The 18,395-nt window shown below is 37.0% G+C and overlaps 1 protein-coding gene across 1 annotated transcript in view; it reads left to right on the top strand.

Annotated features, from left to right (window-relative positions):
- LOC149199621 (uncharacterized) overlaps positions 1-17,392 on the top strand; it is a 36,470-nt gene extending 19,078 nt beyond the window's left edge. Inside the window, exon 2 of the mRNA XM_089402508.1 lies at positions 16,505-17,392. Coding sequence (XP_089258634.1) covers positions 16,505-17,030 — 526 coding nt within the window. The 3' untranslated portion in view covers positions 17,031-17,392. The remainder of the gene's footprint in view (positions 1-16,504) is intronic.
- The last annotated feature ends 1,003 nt before the right edge of the window (positions 17,393-18,395 follow it).

The raw sequence follows: 18,395 nt of genomic DNA, 5'->3' as shown, positions 1-18,395 counted from the left end.
AATTGTACTTTTGGGGTTGGCTAACACGAACTTGGAGACAAATAATTTAAATTTCGTAATTCATTTTCCCTCTCTTGAAGCCGACTTGAAAGTCACTTCAATATTTATCATTTTCTTTTATTCGGAGGGCTTAAACAAATTATGAAGACCGACCATAGCTACAAAAATTCAACAGTTTCTCTCTCCATTACGTCTATACATTCAAGATGTGGACTCCCATTACCTGGTCCCCTGACCATGACACTTGGCCATGAAGTCCTTCCCCTCCAGTGCCACCTATTCTCACTAACATCTATGGATTAAAGGGTCGGCCTTGAAAATGCTACCTCCCCTTAGGTGTTGGAAGCACCTAATAGGGTTGATTACTTAGCCACTCCTAGAAAGGTAGGGAACACTTTTACAAGATTTGGTCAAGTTATATATATGAAGGTGATCCCGGTTTGAAGTTTCATTATGCCCTTAGCACTTAAGTATGGCCCACTTAGAGTCCCCACCATTACCTATTTTAGAAAATCTATCTACAGGACAGTTAAATGATCTATAAGATGAGAATACTCAATTTCCTTAAATTGACCAACAATAGCAAGCACCCGATTCAACAAAAATAAAGGCAGATATTTTGTATTCTAAAACCTCCTTTATAAGATGAGAATACTTAATTTCCTTAAATTGACCAACAATAGCAAGCACCCGATTCAACAAAAATAAAGGCAGATATTTTGTATTCTAAAACCTCCTTTAGCTCGTGCAATTACCGAATTTGAATCTCCAAAGCCCTAGATCTTTGGGACTCCTTTCTCAGTAGCAAGTTTGATCATATTTAATAGGGCATAGAGTTCAACCAAGTTGTTTATGTCTCTGTCTAAACCTAATTTGAAAGAGAAAAACAATGATTCGACAAATATAAAGCTCCATGGGCTCTACAAGGGCCAGAGTCTCCTTTTTGGCTTGCATCATTAAAGAAATTCTGGCTCTTTGTTAAATTTTGGTTAACATGCTCTTTGCTTAGGCTAGTTACTTCAACATTTCATATAGCCCATTTATCAATTTACATAAATCATCATCATATTGACAGTGACTGAAGAAAGAACACAAACGATAAATGAAGAAGGCGAACCAAGACAAACAAACAAGAGGATATGGCATAAGCCAGGGAAAAACCCTTGATAAATTCTTCTTATTATTAATATCAAATTGCTCAGCAAAGAGAGAGAGGGAGTACAATAATTCAAGGTCAAAATCTGATTTGCCAATTTTGAAGATCAATATCACTGCTTGTAGTATACCTAGGGGGGATATTATGGGGTATGGGGTACAAAGGGAGGTACCATAAGAAAACCTTTTCGAAACCGTAAGGGTACCAAGGGAATAAGGTAATAATGTGAGGGGCCATAGTTAATGAATAAAGTGGTTAACCCGCATCATGTAAGGGACCACTAGTGGGTATCCATTTGTTTGGCTGAGACTTGCAATCTTTTAGCGAAATGAACATTAATAAAATTATGCTTGCTATTACGATTGATAGACACAATTATCTTTTCTTTCTGAATACATCCATGAATCTGTAACAAGGAGATATCATCAGAAAATAACCCTTTTCGTGTTTCATTCTCCTGTTGTGTAGCATGAGACCATTTGTCCAAAAGGAGTTTTTCAAATTCTTCATCCGAAAGTTTGGACAACTTCTTGTTGTCAAGTGAGCTCCACCATATGGCAGCCTCATCTTTCAAACAAAGCCATACTAAACTTTTCCAATGTTTTCTTAAGATCTTTTATGAATTCTTCAATAGTAGGACCATTATCTTTCCCTAAAAAAAATCCTTGCTAGAAGCCATGAAGAGGGTTTTGAAAAAATCACTTACTTTGGTGAAAATTTAAAATGGACACAACTCGATCAATATGGCTCAGAATCCTTATTATAACCTGTTTTTGGAAATGGAACGACCATTTTGTATCTTCCCATGTGATAGAAATCTCTATCTAGACACTCTTGGAAATTCAGATTTGCTTTACAACTATCCCGTCGTAAAAAAATTATGAAAAAGAGCTGATTTTAAATCAGTGATGTCTCCCTCATTCAGAGTCCAATTCGACCGATTTTTTTGTTCAAAATGGGTGATTTTTCAAGAGGATCTTAGATCTACAATTAGTTTCTCAAAATTCCCCACAAAAATTGCAAAAATTGATTGGAGATCTGCCATCCACGAATTGTTAGAAAATTTTCAACACAACTGGTTTTTAAATTAGCGATATCTCCCTCGTCCGGACTTCAATCCAGCCGATTTTTTTTTTTGTTCTTAATTTGGGTATTTTTCGCAAAGAATCCAGATCTGCAATTTGTTTCTGCAAATTTTGCACAAAAAGTTTCAGATATGATCTGTAAATTCGCCGCCCCAAAAATTCCTACAAAAAATAAAAAAATAAAAATCTCTCCGCTTTGCCCAAGAAAGTGCTCTGATACCACTTGTAGATCTGACCTGCAAATATATGAAAATAGAAATATGCTCAGAAATAACAAGATCTGAATATAGAAATTCTTCTCTTTATTAATCAAAACCCTTAAGGTAGGGTAACACCATACAATCACTTCTTAAAGAAGAACACTCCACAAGCCATATGCTTGCCAATACAATAATCCTTGACACTTCTCAATGGGGAGTCTCTAGCCTCTATATAGGCTTCATACATACAATACCCTGAGTCATTACCATTTGAAGATTTCTATGGATAAGTATGTATTGCATTTTGATTTTTATGTTTCAAATATAGCTAATATGGATGTTGTTTTGGGATACCCTTGGATGGAATCTGTTGGTACTATAAATATTAATGTGTAGAAGAAATTTCTGAAGCTCTAATATAAAAAGAAGAAAATTACATTACAGGATATTTCCATCAATAAACAGGTAGAGTCCAAGGAGGCTGAAGCAGAAAATGTTGTAGGTATTGATACATCAAATGAGGAGTCCGTGGTTGAAGTAATACTAGAAGATAAGCAACAATTGCAGGCGCCACAACATGTACCAGATACCAATCAGGCTCCATTAGGTGGTGAATTAAAGAAAGATACACCATTGGTTAAAACTTCAGCATATCACCACCCACATCACCCAGCAAGAAAACAACCAACACAATGGCAACGAATTAGCAACAAGGACAACAACCCCCGCACGACAGATAGAGAGGTGCGAAGATCCAACCACAACACATCAACACAGAGGAACCACTAGGATCAACTCCCATCTCAAGTGAGCGAGGCACCGGCTAGATCGAGTAATCACCTGTCTCTAGGATGGCTAGATGCACGTGCATGGTACCAGTGGACTACTCTTTTGAGTAGATCTTATTATTTGTGTTCTTCTTATGTTTCGGGGACGAAACATGTTTAAGGGGGGTGGAATGTAGTATACCTAGGGGGGATATTATGGGGTATGGGGTACAAAGGGAGGTACCCAAGGGAATAAGGAAATAATGTGAGGGGCCATAGTTAATAAATAAAGTGGTTAACTTGCATCATGTAAGGGACCACTAGTAGTAAGGAATAATGTGATAAGCCCATTGTATTAGATATATGGTATTGAGAGACCCATGGTGATGACCCAGGGTATTGTATGTATGAATCCTATATAGAGGCTAGAGACTCCCCATTGAGAGGTGTCAAGGATTATTGTATTGGTGAGCATATGGCTTGTGGAGTGTTCTCCTTCCTTAAGGAGTGATTGTATGGTGTTACCCTACCTTAAGGGTTTTGATTAATAAAAAGAAGAATTTCTATATTCAGATCTTGTTATTTCTGGGAATATTTCTATTTTCATATATTTGCAGGTCAGATCTACTACACTACTTCTTAGATAAATAGATCGTTGCAAATTTGAAGTATACAAATAGTAGCCTCCAGTCATACTGTTGAAGAGGCTTCTGCTTTTTGATAATCTGGTTAGGGCTTGATGATAAGCTGCTACAACCCTTTTCCACAACACTTGGATTCCTTCTTTGGCTACGACCTCCCTTCAAACCAGTCTGGCCTAATTCCTCTATGGTCCCTCCAATATTCCTTACGGCCTCAAGGCAAAAGGAAGATAAGGCCTGCGGCCCTCCTGGAAGTGCTCTTGAATAATGCCTCTTGCTTCTAGGAGAAAGACTCCACCTCAAACTATCCCAAACCATCATAAAAACAACCCTCAACAGGTGCGACTCCTCTCTGCTCAAACTTGGACCTATGATGAAGATAAAAGTGCCCAAACCATTCACAAATGTGTCTAGATCAATCTCGGCCTCCAGCCTGTGGAACTTGGCCCTTGAAGATGACTAGAATGAAGCCAACCTTGCCCTCATCTCCTTCGCTGGAGATCTTCTTCTTCTGCGGCTACTTCAGAGAGGAGAAGAATGATATGTGGATGAGCTTTGAATAGACTATTTATATCCTTCATGGGTAGGCCGACTTGGTCATTTTAGGAGGGAAATTTAAATTTTAAATTTTTCCCGCCTTGACAAGGTTATGCCTTATGAAATTTCTTTTGAATGAATAAACATTTTTCCTTATCCAAATTTACTGATCTATAGGTCGATTTTGGACCTCTCGAAAAGAGGAATTCAATGCCACAATAATCTTCCTCAAAGAAGCAGACCAAAGTGGAATTTGGCCCTAGTTGCCAATTTTAACACTCTTCAATTTATCTATTTTAGGTGGATTGTATTCTTTTGTCTTATGTTGCTTGGGAGGAAGTTTTAGATCTTCATAAACATATATTATCTTGTGAAAAAACTCCAGGAGTAAAGGATAGATTCAAAAATAAGATAGCATTTCTAGTTATCCATATTCCCCATGATACTATGTGTGGTAAGACTTTGTGCTCACTCAGTGGTTTATATTACAATATTTTGGCAGTGGATTAGATATTGCCAACTTTTGGGGTTACTCCAAAAGTGTTTTAACTAGTGATGTTTGATGGACATATGGATGGCTCAGTTTGAGTGGGTGCTTGACATTTGATGGAGTGCTAACAAAGCGCTTCCCTAGGAGATTGGTATTCTATGTGTGATTGACCTATTGGTGCACACAATGGGGTAGTCAATTTTGATTAGGAGAGGTACCTACCTAGGAGGATTAACACCAGGTACTTGGTAAGAGCATCGGGCCATGTGATAGACACCTTGGAGGTTGGATACTTGACTCAAGGACACTTGTGTCGAGGAGCATACTTCATGGAGATTGGTTATGGAGCTAGATACATATGTTGAAGAGAAGTATTCAAGTAAGTACCTTAGCACATCTATTGAGTGTTGGGCACAAGAGGACATGTGGCACACAACTAGAGGAGGAGCATCTTACATGAGGACACTTAGAGAATGGACCACCATGTAAGGAGCATTATGCTTGGAGGTGCACCACCTTGGGTTTGGGTAAATCCGTAGTGTGACACTTGTCACCCTTGTAATGTAGAGTGCTCCATGTGGGGTGGCCTTGTTGACTCAGGTCTGGGGTTACTTGTGTGGACCTAGTTCATGTTTTATGGTGGCCTCCTTCACCTATTCTATATAAAGGGAGGAGAGAGCATTTGTCATTACTTACTATCAATTTACTCATTATTGCATCTTTGTAATTGACTTGGTGAAGTCTTGTTGGAAGTAAGATCTAGGGCTTGTGATGTAAACCATAAAGGAGACATGAAGATCAATGTTAGCACTAAGGTTGAGCTTGAGTTACTCACACTTTGTATTGGCTTGTAGAGGTCGTGGCTATTGTTGTGAAGCAAGCTAAGGTAGTGCCATGGTTCCAACCTTGGAGAAGACACGAAGAAGAGAGATAGTGCTTTGGGTGATATTGCATTCTTGTTCTTGGGTGATGCATGGATGCTAGGGCAATGCCACCTGAGCATATGTCAATTGCAGATTTTAGATTATTTCAGAAATCAAATGGGCATGAACAAAGTCAAATGATTTGCTTTTCTCATGCCTCTTCAATTCCTAAAATATTCCGGAATCTGCAATCAACATAGGGTGGTTAGAAATGTTATTGATCATTAGATGCATAGCCTTAGTTGTTGAGTGGAGGAGTCTTGAGTTTGGTGTGATAACTTGCTTGGAAGAAGACTTGTATTGTACTTTTGATGTTCCATGGAGTTCTTGGTGCTTGTGTTGAAGACCTAGGGTTTGAGGATGCAAACCCTAGGATGGACATAGAGGCTAGTGGTAGAGTTGTCTTGTAAGCCTTGAACTTGTGTTATGCAAGTTAGTTAGGATTTACAAACACTAAGAAGATGAGTGCTAGTGTGGAGACCTTGCTTGGAGAAATTGGAGCTTGATGGACCTTGGTGAGATTCCTTACTTGGGTAAGTGGTTGTCATGTGAAGTGATGATGTACTTGGAGGTACACCTATATGATGCCAGCTTTGGCTAGGAGGGATTCCTAGCTTGAAGGAGTTGGAGGTTAGGGTTTGACAGTTGGTGTAATGCTAGCTTAGTGTGGTTCCCCTAGCTACACTAGGAGAGTGTTATGGAGTAGTCCTAGGTTGTGCTAAGTTAGTGGACTGTATGTGCCAGCTTATGAGAAGCTGTTGGTATGTTTTTGCACTTCATTCTTATGTTAACATGAAGTATATATTGCTGGCCTAAATTTCTGTACTTGCAGATCTGATTTATAGCTTATTTCTCATGATGATTTGAGTAGTTAGTAGTGTTTGTTTATCATGCTGATTTGATATTACAGTACTCAGATTTACTTGGGTGAATTGACAGGTAAGGAGAAGCTAATAGGGCATATTTGTAGCAGATACAATTACACTGTAATAAGATTAAAGTTAGATTTGGTTTGTACTTGGGAATGTGCCCTTAAGGAATTGGGAGTCATCTCCCAAGTTTGTATATCTTTTGGTGTGTTTCTTTTAGCTGTTTAGTTGATTGGTTGAAGGAGGAATGGTTTATATTTCTCTGTAATTAATAAACCAAATTTAGTGTTAAGGCTGAACATTTATTAGGACACAGATCCAAGAAAAAGTGCTGAAAATTCATTAAAAACACCCAAACTCATGGATTTTCGCAAAGATGTCCTTCCCACTTAACAACACCACCAGATAGGTTTAAAGCTTCCTACCATACTTTCCTGGTAAATGGGCAGTTTTTCAATAGATGTCTCATAAGGAGCTTAAGCCAAAGAGGAGGATATCATTGACAAATAAGATATGTGAAGTAAACAGACTTCTCCCAATATGCACTCCTTTTAAGCTTCCACTTTTCTCACATCCGTTAATTAATCTGCTTAACCCCTCTGCAACCAATAAGAACAACATGTAGACAATGGGCATACCTGCCTCAGTCCCCTTCAAGACTTGAAGAAACTTGATGCTGAACCATTTATTAGAATAGGAAAAGAGGCGGATTCTAGACATCCTTCTGTTGAGTTTATGAAAGACAAATTCAATCCATTGTGAAACAAAATCAACCTTAAGAATAATGAGCTAACTCTGTCATATGCCTTTGATAGATCAATCTTTAATACCATAGAAGGGATTTTCTTGACTTTAATTGAGTGGAGCCCCTCTTTAGCTAACCCAATTGCATCATGGAGTTGTCTCTCTTCCAAAAAGCTATACTGCTCTTTTTATAAATCACTAGACAGGACTGATTTCTGTCTTCTTGCTGTTATCTTAACCATATCTTATAAATGGAATTACATGAGGAAATAGGCCAAAAATCTTTAAAGGAATTGGGATTATCCTTCTTGGAAATTAGGGCTATAAATGTTGCTTTCAGAGCTCTAGGGACCTTCCCAAAGGATCTTGATGCCTCTATCTTCTAACCATTCATAAAAGTCTTGGAAAAATTCAATTAACTACCCATTGGGCTGTGGGCCCTTGTCTTTTGGAAATAGAAAACAACCTCCTTTGGTTCCTCTCTTGTGACCTCAGCATATAAATCCTTATTCCCTGCAGTCAACAAATCTTGGGAAAAAAACTACTAATGACACAATATCTGCTATGTTAGCTTCCTCTAGAGCTTTGAAGAGGTTACAAAATTGGGCCACTCCCAAGTCTGCTATTACTATGAACTTAATTGTGTTGCTCCAATCAATGGTAGGAATCTTCCATATAGTATTTATAGTTTTCTCCTCTTAGCATTCATCACTTTTATACAGGCATACAGCCAGATAGCTCTGCGTTTGAGCATCCATTTTGCCTCTTACTCCACAATTTTTTCTTCCTATTCACCAAAATTTTCAGCATCACTATTTCTTATTTGAAAAGATGCTCTTGGAGGATTTCCAAACAGAACAATCTTCTCTTCTATCTATTGGAAGTATTTTTGAGAAACACTGTATTACTTCCTAATCCATTCTGCTGTAGTTTTCTTAATCCTTTTCAGGTTTAAAAAGAATTTGGTGCATAACAGATGCTTCTGCCTGAGGATCATACTATATCCATTCCTCTTTAACAATCTTAATTAAATATTCATCCCACAACCAATATGAATTGAACTTGAAAGGAGGTGATGGTTTCAAGTCAACCTTTTCAAATTGAATGAAGATAGTCACACAATCATAAACACTCCCAGTCCCAATCTGGGTTCTGATTTTATTAATGTTTTCCATGATATTTTCTGAAACAATAAACCTATCTAGCCTTTCTTACCATCTCTTTCCTTCTAGAGCTAAATTTCTTCAGGTTGGGCTTCTTCAATGGAGTCGAGGTCACAGAGGTGTAACCTCTCCAGCTTCTTGAAAATAAACCAGCCATAGGAATTATCCTACTCGTATGCCTCCAGAACTCACTTTGCCTCAGCACAAAGTGTAAATCTCCACCAATCACTGCAAAATCTTGTCTGATCTCTTGTAACTAAGTGGTCCTAGAAAGGTTTCCTATCAGAGTAGGGCCCCTATACATTATCCACAGAGAAAGTATGCCTCAACTCCTTTGAAAACAGTACTAGCCAGAGCCCTAAAGTCAAAGCAGTTGAATTCTGAACTAATAAGGAACGATCCCAAGTAGTTATCACTCCTCTTGATCTGCTTACTGAATCCACTTTAAAGGACTATCCTTTTAGAATGGATGATAAGATACAAGTTCTTTGTACCTTCTACTATAGTCTCTTGAACCAGCGCAACATTAGGTTTGTAACTCCTAACTAGCCTATCTAAAGCTCTCTTTTTATGGATAATGCTATGACCTCAGATGTTAAAGCAGATAATCATCATTTTGGCACCTTGGAAGGCTTTGCATTTGCTCAAAATGCCCTACTATTGTTCTTTGCTTTCTGTTTTTTATTTTCCTCTATGTCTTCTCTTGTGCAAGAAAAATGTTTAATTTCCTCCTTTGTACCTTCTACTATAGTCTCTTGAACTGGCACAACATTAGGTTTGTAACTACTAACTAGCCTATCTAAAGCTCTCTTTTTATGGATAACGCTGTGACCTCAGATGTTAAAGCAGATAATCATCATTTTGGCACCTTGGAAGGCTTTGCATTTGCTCAAAGCGCCCTACTATTGTTCTTTGCTTTCTGTTTTTTATTTCCCTCTCTGTCTTCTCTTGTGCAAGAAAAATGTTTAATTTCCTCCCTAACGTGTCTGGGACTGGGAAGTGTCATAACTTAGACCTCCACTCAGTTCTATGGCTTTAGCCTTCTTTTCTGGTAGTTTGGATTGAAGGTGGCATTGTTGCTTTTCTTTGAGGACAGGGTTTGGATTTTTTGGAACTTGTTGAGCCCTCCAAGGTTAAAACGGAGAACAGTCGAGACATCATAGGCACAAACTTCATGACAGGGGAGCCTAACTCTACACCTAAGGAGAGGAGGGTGGTCAGCTCTAGGACAGAAAGGTGTTTAGACTTGGGGATGATAAATGAAGGGTTTTATTCCACTAAAGTACCAACAAAATCCCCAACATAACAGAGCTCGAAACATAAGAGGGTGGAGAGTTTTGAGACAAGCACTTACCAAAATGGCCACTGCTTTAACCTGTCCCTTGGACACTAGTGGAGGGTCTTGGCTGCAGATTTTCTTTTCATTGTTCCTCAGTTCTTTCTCTGGGGCTTCGGAAGAGTCAAAATCAAGCTTCCCTCTGATAGTTCTGTCTTTAGTTGTTTTCACTGGCCGGACCTCATCATTTTGCTTCTCTGACTAATATGACTTAAACTACCAGCTTAATATGACTTGAGCTACCTTTTGTACTCAAATCTTTTAAGTGTTCGTAGGCACGACACCACGAACAATGAAAGGGGATGCTTATGTAGTCTAATACTTGTGTACTACTTTCATCCCAAAAAAGTTGATGCATCCAGCTTTGGCTATAGTTTTTGACATTGTTTTCCTCCACATGGTCTAAGACTCCACTAGGTTCATATTTTGATTGTCCTGAAAAATCAACAATAGAATTCTTCCCTTTAACCTCCCAAGCCTTTGCAAAGTCCTTGCACGTGCCGAAAATATCTTTATCCTCTAGGGAGTCTGAGGAGTAGTCTTCCAGTTCTGCACAATCAATGTTGACATCTTCAAAGTTTCCATAAGGATTTCCAAAAGTTGAGAAATCTGAAGTCATGATTGAAAATGATGGTCAATGGCAATCCAAATGAGCTTCAAACATACTTGGAGAAAAGTTCTACAGCTTTAGGGGCATCCATAGGCCCTAGATAGTGAACAAAGTTATAAATTGGTTGTGCCCTAATTTGTGCAAAAGCTATTGGCAAACTTTAGACGTGCCATTGGAAGGAAAATGTTTGCAACTGACATTTTCAAGCACAGATAAGAGGTATTTATTTTGAGTTCTTACACAGCGGACAGAGAGTAGAGACAGAGAAATATTCAGAAGCATTTATCCTTGAGCAGAAGATGGGGAGAAAGTTTTATTTTTAGATGCATTTATTGTCAAACTATCTGCTTCTTTCAGACTGAAAATCTAAGAACTCGTTTAAAAATACATAACATATTTATATATTTTTCTGAAAACAGAAGCACCCTAGGAAAAATTTACTGGGCACAACTTTCGTACATGGAAGAGAAAATTCCAACTACATTAATGATTAAATACCTCGGGTTTAGTCAATAGGGAAAGAACTTAAACCCAGAATCTTGCTAAACTTGTTGAATGGAAAAGTAGGGATGACAAGGTCAAATTCAGCATAGGTTTGGCTATATTGCCACATCCTTTCCATGGATCCCTGATTATGGATAGTGTGGTCTATTGTAATGAAGAAACATTCCCTGAGCTTGAGGGCTGCTCTGTGTAACAACTTTCTTACATGGAAGGTAAAAATCCAATTATTACATTTAATGCACAAATAACTTAGGGGTTTAGTCATAGCGAAAGAACTTAAACCCACAATCTTGCCAAACTTGTTCAATGGAAAAGTAGGGATGACAAGGTCAAATCCATTATAGGTTTGGCTATATTTCCAAATCTTTTCCATGGATCCCTGATTATGGATAGTGTGGTCTATTATAATCAAGAAACATTCCCCAAGCACGAGGGCTGCTCTGTGTAACATAAATTTCTGAAGGCTTAGGTTAGGTGCTATGTCAGAGGAGTAACTGTTTTCAAATTTTTTTGGGACTTGCACCTGGCCTCATCTCTTTTCTGAGACACGCCATTTGAGTGAAACCACAATGAGAATGGAACTCTTGTGATGTGTCAATCATTAGAATGACATAGAAGGCCACAAGGTTACTCCACCTTGCGTGGAAGACATAATGGATAAAATAGCTGTTATTCTTAAGAAAGAAGGAATATGAAGATTGCTTTCTCCCTTCCGAGCACCTTAAGATGCATATTGAATTCTGCCAAAGGTTCAACTAATCCTGGGCGCCATAAAGGCATCCATTCTAGCTTCGTGTTTGTGGGGAAAGACATAGATAGGTGAAACTGCTCACTCGGTGCAGCTCAGACTGAAGGAAGATAGCGCTGATATAATTCACAATTGCTTTGAAACATCTGTGTTGATCAAACATCTCACAAATTTAAGCACCATATATTTATTGAGAATGTTAATGCGATAGCTGAAGTAGAGCATTACTTGAAGAGACAATAGGAGAAGCACTGGAAATAGAAAAATATCCACGTCGTGAATAAAGACGATGCGCTAAAGATTAGTGATACATGGAAGCCAATTATATGCATTATTAGCAATGAATCCATCTATATTTCTCACGTAATCCAGTTTTTAAAACCCTCTAATTATTATTTATAGTATCTACTTGCTAATGCCCTTATTTTCTACGCAATCCACTAACTAGCTCATGAAGAGAGAAACTGGTTTGGACAGTTTGGTTTGACGCGGTAATCTTCTGGAGATCTATGCAATCTCTCTTACCCAGGATTGATAACTCTGCAATAATCATTGATCCTGACGGACTGAACATATTCACTGAAATGTCGATGATATAAATCCACACAGGTATTTGCAAAATAACCATGGAAAAAATATACAATCTGAAACAATATTGAAAGGCTTAATAAGTTAATACTATGTTGACGAGATATGCCCTATTTGCAAAACGGAATACCAGTTGGCTTTGATTCTTTTTGTTGTCATCTTATTATTTCTTTGATTGACAACGATATGATATCCAAAATGTTGAAGGCCCGTATGCATAAATAACGGAAGATTTCCTCTCTTGCACCCCTCTTTTCCCATGACCAGTTTCTGGACAATGTTTATCACATTATTGTCGAGCGTCTAGTATTTCCGTGTTCTTTTATGTCTTTCTTTTCCATCTTCTTTTATGGCAAAGGGTATGCAGGAATATTGGTTTTAGTGAAAGAAAAAGAAGGTTGTCACATACATTTTATGAAAAAAGATACAAATAAACAATATTTATTATTTATGGTTCAAAATAACAGAGAATGAGAACCACATAAGAATTACAGCATGCTATTTTACACCTCAAGTCTCAAAAACTTACAAAAATAAGGGGCTAGATAGCAAAGATCCATATGCAGCTTTAAAGCAAGATATTGTTGTATATTCTCAATAGGGAGAAGTTATTTTAGTGGGAGATTTCAATGCTAGAACAACAAATCAACAAGCGAGTATTTTTTGTTGCAATGAGGATCACAATCCTATCTGGTTCATTGAAGAGGAGAATCCCCAATGGTTGAGAGGTTCAGAAGATGACAAATTTAACACTCATTTTGGAGAGGAGTTGCTCATGTTGTGTGGTGCTTTCAACTTAATTATCTGCAATGGTCCAGATAAATGGAAAAGGTTGGGGATGTTCACTTGCAACACATACAATGGGGCAAGTGTTGTTGACTACGTTATTTGTTCACAAAGCTTAATAGAGAGGATAGATGAAGTTAACCCAATTTATATAAAGCTATCTTGGTTAGAAGAAAGTCAGCATAGGAGGAAAACCCAATGTTCTCACTAATCGATATCAAAGGGCAAGATTCTTCTAACACAAGAAAATTGCAATATCTTCTAGATCAATTTAGAAAGGTAAGAGTGGCTCCCAAAGCCTCAATAGTTATGAGTTAACAAATATAATTTCAGAGTGCACTTGAGAAGTGCAAAAGAGCAAAAGATAGGAAATCTGAATCAAATTGTTTATTCTTAAATGCTTGGTTTGATGAGGAATGCAAAATGGCAATGAAAACCTTGAAAAAGGTAGGCGAGGAGAAGAAGAATGCAAAGTTATATAAGCAGATTTTAAAACAGAAAAAATATGAGTTCATGCAAACAAGGTGAGAAGAGTTAATATATCTAGGCAAGAATCACCCAAAGCATTTTTGGCAAAAAATTCAACCAAGGAAGAAGCAAATTGAAAATAATATTACAACCAATCAATGGTTTGACTATGCAAGACAACTCTATGAGAAAGAATCAGAGGAGGAGCCCCCTCCCAGGATCAACACAACCACAAAGCTTTTCACATTACAAGAAGTAGAGACAGGAATTAAGAAGTTGAAAATAGGAAAGGCAAAGGACTTGGCTGATCTTCAAGCAAAATATCTAAAGTGGGGAATGAACATCCTTGCACCGCACATCATGGAAATATTCAACGTCATTCGGCAAGGATTCCCAAGAGATTGGAAAACTAGTCTAGCAATACCCCTTTTTAAAAGTGGAGACATTAATAATCCTTCCAACTATAGAACCATTATGATCAATCCTTTGTTTGCAAAGCTCTTCAGTAGCATGGTGGAAAATAGAATTAGTCAGTGGGCAGAAGTCAAAGAAAAGAGGGCAAAAGGGCAAGCAGGTTTTAGGTCGAAACATTCTACAGTAGATCATGGTATCACGTTGAGACACATTATTGAAAAGGTTTGGGAGGGCAAAGAAGAAGTATTTTGCTGCTTTGTTGACTTCAAAAAGGCATTTGACACAGTCCCTAGAGATAAGTTGTGGAGTAGAATGAAAGAACTTGAAATACCTTTGTAGTATAGAGTCGCTATACATAGGCTTTATGAAGAGGCGAAGTCAAAATTATAACTTTAGCAGGCATTTCAGAGAGCTTTAGAAGTGACATCAGAGTCAAGAAAGGCTGCCCTCTATCCCCTACTCTTTTTGGTTTATATATTGATAAATTGGAAGAGTGGCTAAATTTGCAAGGTGGGGATGGTGTTCGGTTGGGGGTGTTTGTGATAAAGCTTCTTTTATATGCTGATGACATTGTATTGATTGCTAAATCGGTTGAAGGATTGCAAATGCACCTATATGCCCTTGAGCATTCTTGTAGAGCAGTGGGGATGCAAGTCAATACCAGTGAGACCAAAGTAATGATTTTCTCAAATAAAAAGAAGCAGAGTCAACATATGTTCTTTGAAGGCAACATTCTTGAAGAAGTAAATGAATACAAGTACCTCGGGATTGATTTCAACAACAAGCTTAATTGGGAGCACTGTAGAAAGAAAGAGTTTTAGGAGGGTGGAAAGCACTATATGCTCTTCAAAAAAGGTGTAGAGAGGCAGGGCTATGGGGTTGGAAAACAATTAAATTGTTTTTTGGGCTCCTAGTTTGTCTAGTGATATTATATGGGTGTGAATTGTGGGCTAGCAGCATCCCTGTCTCAAAATGGAAGCAAATTGAGAAAATAAAAAAACGCTTGATCATGAACAAATTTAAAATCAAAAGCTCAGTTTCTTATGAGATAATGTTGAGTGACACAGTAGAAACTTCCATTGAAGCAATTGCTATGGTGCGTCTCATAAGGCATCTTCAGAGAATTGAGCAAATGGGAGAAGGTAGATGGCCTAAAGTTATCTTCAATGAAGGAATGAGAGAAAGAAAGGAATCATGGATGAGACAAAACAACAAATGGATGCAGAAATGGAATATTTACATCAATGCATGTCCCACAAATAGCAAGGATTTGAAGAGTTATGTTATGGAGAAGTTTCGTAAGCATATATGGGAAAAAGAGTTGGGTAGAAAGAAGAAGTGCCATGTTCAAGAATTTAACCCCACGTGTGATCTCCAACCAAAAGAGTACATTGGAGATAGCATTCCATGGAGAGCAAAGATTCTTATTAACTCGCATCAATTATAGTGTGAAACAGGTTGGTGAAAAGACCTAAAGAAGCTTGGGAAGAGCGGCTGTGTACTCTTTGCACTTCTGGGGCAGTGAAATTGGAAAAACATTTTGTTTGGGAATGTGATGCTTTCAGAGACATTAGAGACAATTACAATAGTATGTTAACATCAGCTCCTTGGCGTTGTCTTTTCAGTGAGGGAACTATTAGAAGGTTGGCCAGGTCATCATTAATTTGAATAATAAGAGGATTGAATTGCAAAAGGCAAAAAGCAGGGAAGCTAGTGGTCCTATAGACTATAACTAGTCTCGTGGACATTAAAAATTCATTTCATTTCATTTGTAATCCATTTAATGTCCCATGCTTCACTTTTGTTGATTTGTCAAACCAAACATTGATTTTCGGTAGTTCTTGGGAAAGGGCAAGAAGAAAATGCTTCAGACTGTCAACGTTAACAATGCTGATTGATAGGCAAATCTTTAAAGACTTAAAAGTTCAGAGCAAGTAACAAAAATTCTTCACCATACATGTGCAGATTCTATTTTGTGGAGTTGCAACATTTTTTAAATTTGTTATATTTTCTTTGGCTGAATGGTACAAATTTATAATTTATTTATTATTTCTTTAAACAAGCTTGTTTTAAAATGGTTTGTGATAGATGGTTTTTCTTGTATTATTTCCACCTATGGTCTAATATAAATTTATAAACGGCAGTAGGCAGCCATCAGCAGAAGAATGATTTCTCTAATTGAATACGTCGATTTTATGGGTGCTAAGTTTTCAGTGATTTCTTATAACCGAGGAGAGATAAACTGAATCACTGTCAACTAATATGATTTTTGTTTGGTCAGTTTATGCAAAATCGATTTCTAGGTTAACGTATTGATCCTATAGGTTTATTCGAGCCTCAGTTTAAAGCATTAATTCTCTTTGAGGTGATCAGTCAACTTTGTTTGTTATGCTAGAAGCAACAAAAAATGTTGGAAAAATGAAGCAAAATAGACTTCGCCCATATTGTTCTCATATTTGTGCTTTATTGTTACAGGGCATTGTTTAGGAGTTCAAGCTCGGCGATGGCCTGGGTGCAGAGAAACAAGTATTTTCATATTCTTAGCAAGGGAGTTGCACGGGATGGGTGGAGATTTGTTTTACTTGCACGGTTTTCTCCCGTGCCTTCCTACGTGATCAATTATGCCTTAGCTGCTACAGATGTTCGCTATTTTGTTGATTTTCTCATCCCTACAATGGTTGGATGTATTCCCATGATTTTACAGAATACTTCCATTGGTAGCCTGACCAGTGCGGCAGTAACATCCGACAGGTCAGGGAAGAGTCGGCTTTCTTCTTACTTGTTTCCTCTACTTGGAATTACATCTAGTGTACTGATCTCTTTACGAATAAAAAAGTATTCATCAGAGATAAACATCCTTGATGCTACATCTCAAGATAGTAATTCCATGAACAGTCAGGTTCAAGATGTAGACGCAATTAGTTCAAGCCAAATGATATCTGAAGCCTGTAACGATGACAAAAGTGGACTTAGGAAAAGATCATCATGTTCATGCAGTTAGGGCTCATTATTTATGCTCTCAACATTAGTCAATCCATAAATGATTAGTATTGACCTTACCCATTCTAATGGTTGTGAATATTGACTGCGGATTGTTTGAAAGAGTCCCCTGTGGGAATCCAGGAAAATCCTGGAAAATCCTGGAACATCTTGACCATCCTGCCAACCAGGTGCAAGATGACATAACTTATTTGCAAGGAAGAGAGATTAAAAAAAGGTTTCTTGGACAATGCTTGAGCACATTTGTTTACTATTATACAACAATTTTATTCATACAACTGGCTTGTGTCAACCTTACATCAGATTATTTAAAATGTTTTTGAATAATGTATTATTCAATAGTAAAATCCACATCTTCAATTATATGTGGCGCACTTTACTGCAATTTTGTGACAATTTTGATGTTAAATTTGCAATTTCTTACCTAATTCTTTGCTGAGTACCGGCCAATATTTTGAGTTGTTCAGCTTCTAAGTGAAATTAATTTAGACAACCTGCAATATTGAGTTGTTTGGTTTTAAATGGAACTGGTTACTGCAGCCCCTGTATTGAGATGTTACGTTTATGCAAGCAGTCACCATATGGGATGAAGGAAAAGGGGCTTTTGATATTCAATTTGGGCATGTTGAACAAAATGTTAATAAACACAGCTCCATGGCCAAACAAAACTAAAATGCTTACATATTATAAGAATGGCGTAAAAACCGTGAACCCTATTCATCCCAGGGCGGATAAGGCACGTTGTTTTAACTACTCTGTACAGTTTTTCTTAAAGCGGGTGGGGGCATATTTTGAGAATCTTTTATTTATTGCTAATCCAAAATTGATCATTTTTCAATTTATATACTTGCTTTATGTTATTTTTATTGTATGTTATTATTTATTTAACGGTGTCATAAACAAATTTCTGGTTTGATACGATAGTTCTTAAATCATATCCAGAAAGATCAGCTCGAATTTGAATTTGAGTTGAAGTAGGACTTATTATCATTATGATTCTTAACCACTCAAACATTCAGATTACTTAGTTTATATTATAATAAACTAAAATATAGAATTTAGAATTTGAATTGAAGTAGGACTTATTATCATTATGATTCTTAACCATTCAAACATTCTAGTAAACTAAAATATTCAAACATTCTAGTAAACTAAAATATATTTTAAAGTAATTTATAATAATAAATAAGATATCATTTTTTTAATAAGAAATAAGATATAAAAAAAATTAATATAAATTTAATTTTAAATATTAAAAAGTGTGGAAATTATATTTTTAAATATTTAATAATTTTTATATAAAAATATATTTAATTAAATATTAAATTATTGATATTTAAAAATTCTAATTATATATATATATTAG

The sequence above is a fragment of the Pinus tabuliformis genome, chromosome 2_1 (genome assembly GCF_031772625.1).
Source record: "Pinus tabuliformis cultivar Carrire ecotype Pingquan chromosome 2_1, CPIR1, whole genome shotgun sequence".
Lineage (NCBI taxonomy): Eukaryota > Viridiplantae > Streptophyta > Pinopsida > Pinales > Pinaceae > Pinus > Pinus tabuliformis.
Note: the sequence above shows the minus strand (reverse complement) of the source record. Positions and strands in the feature narration are given on the sequence as shown.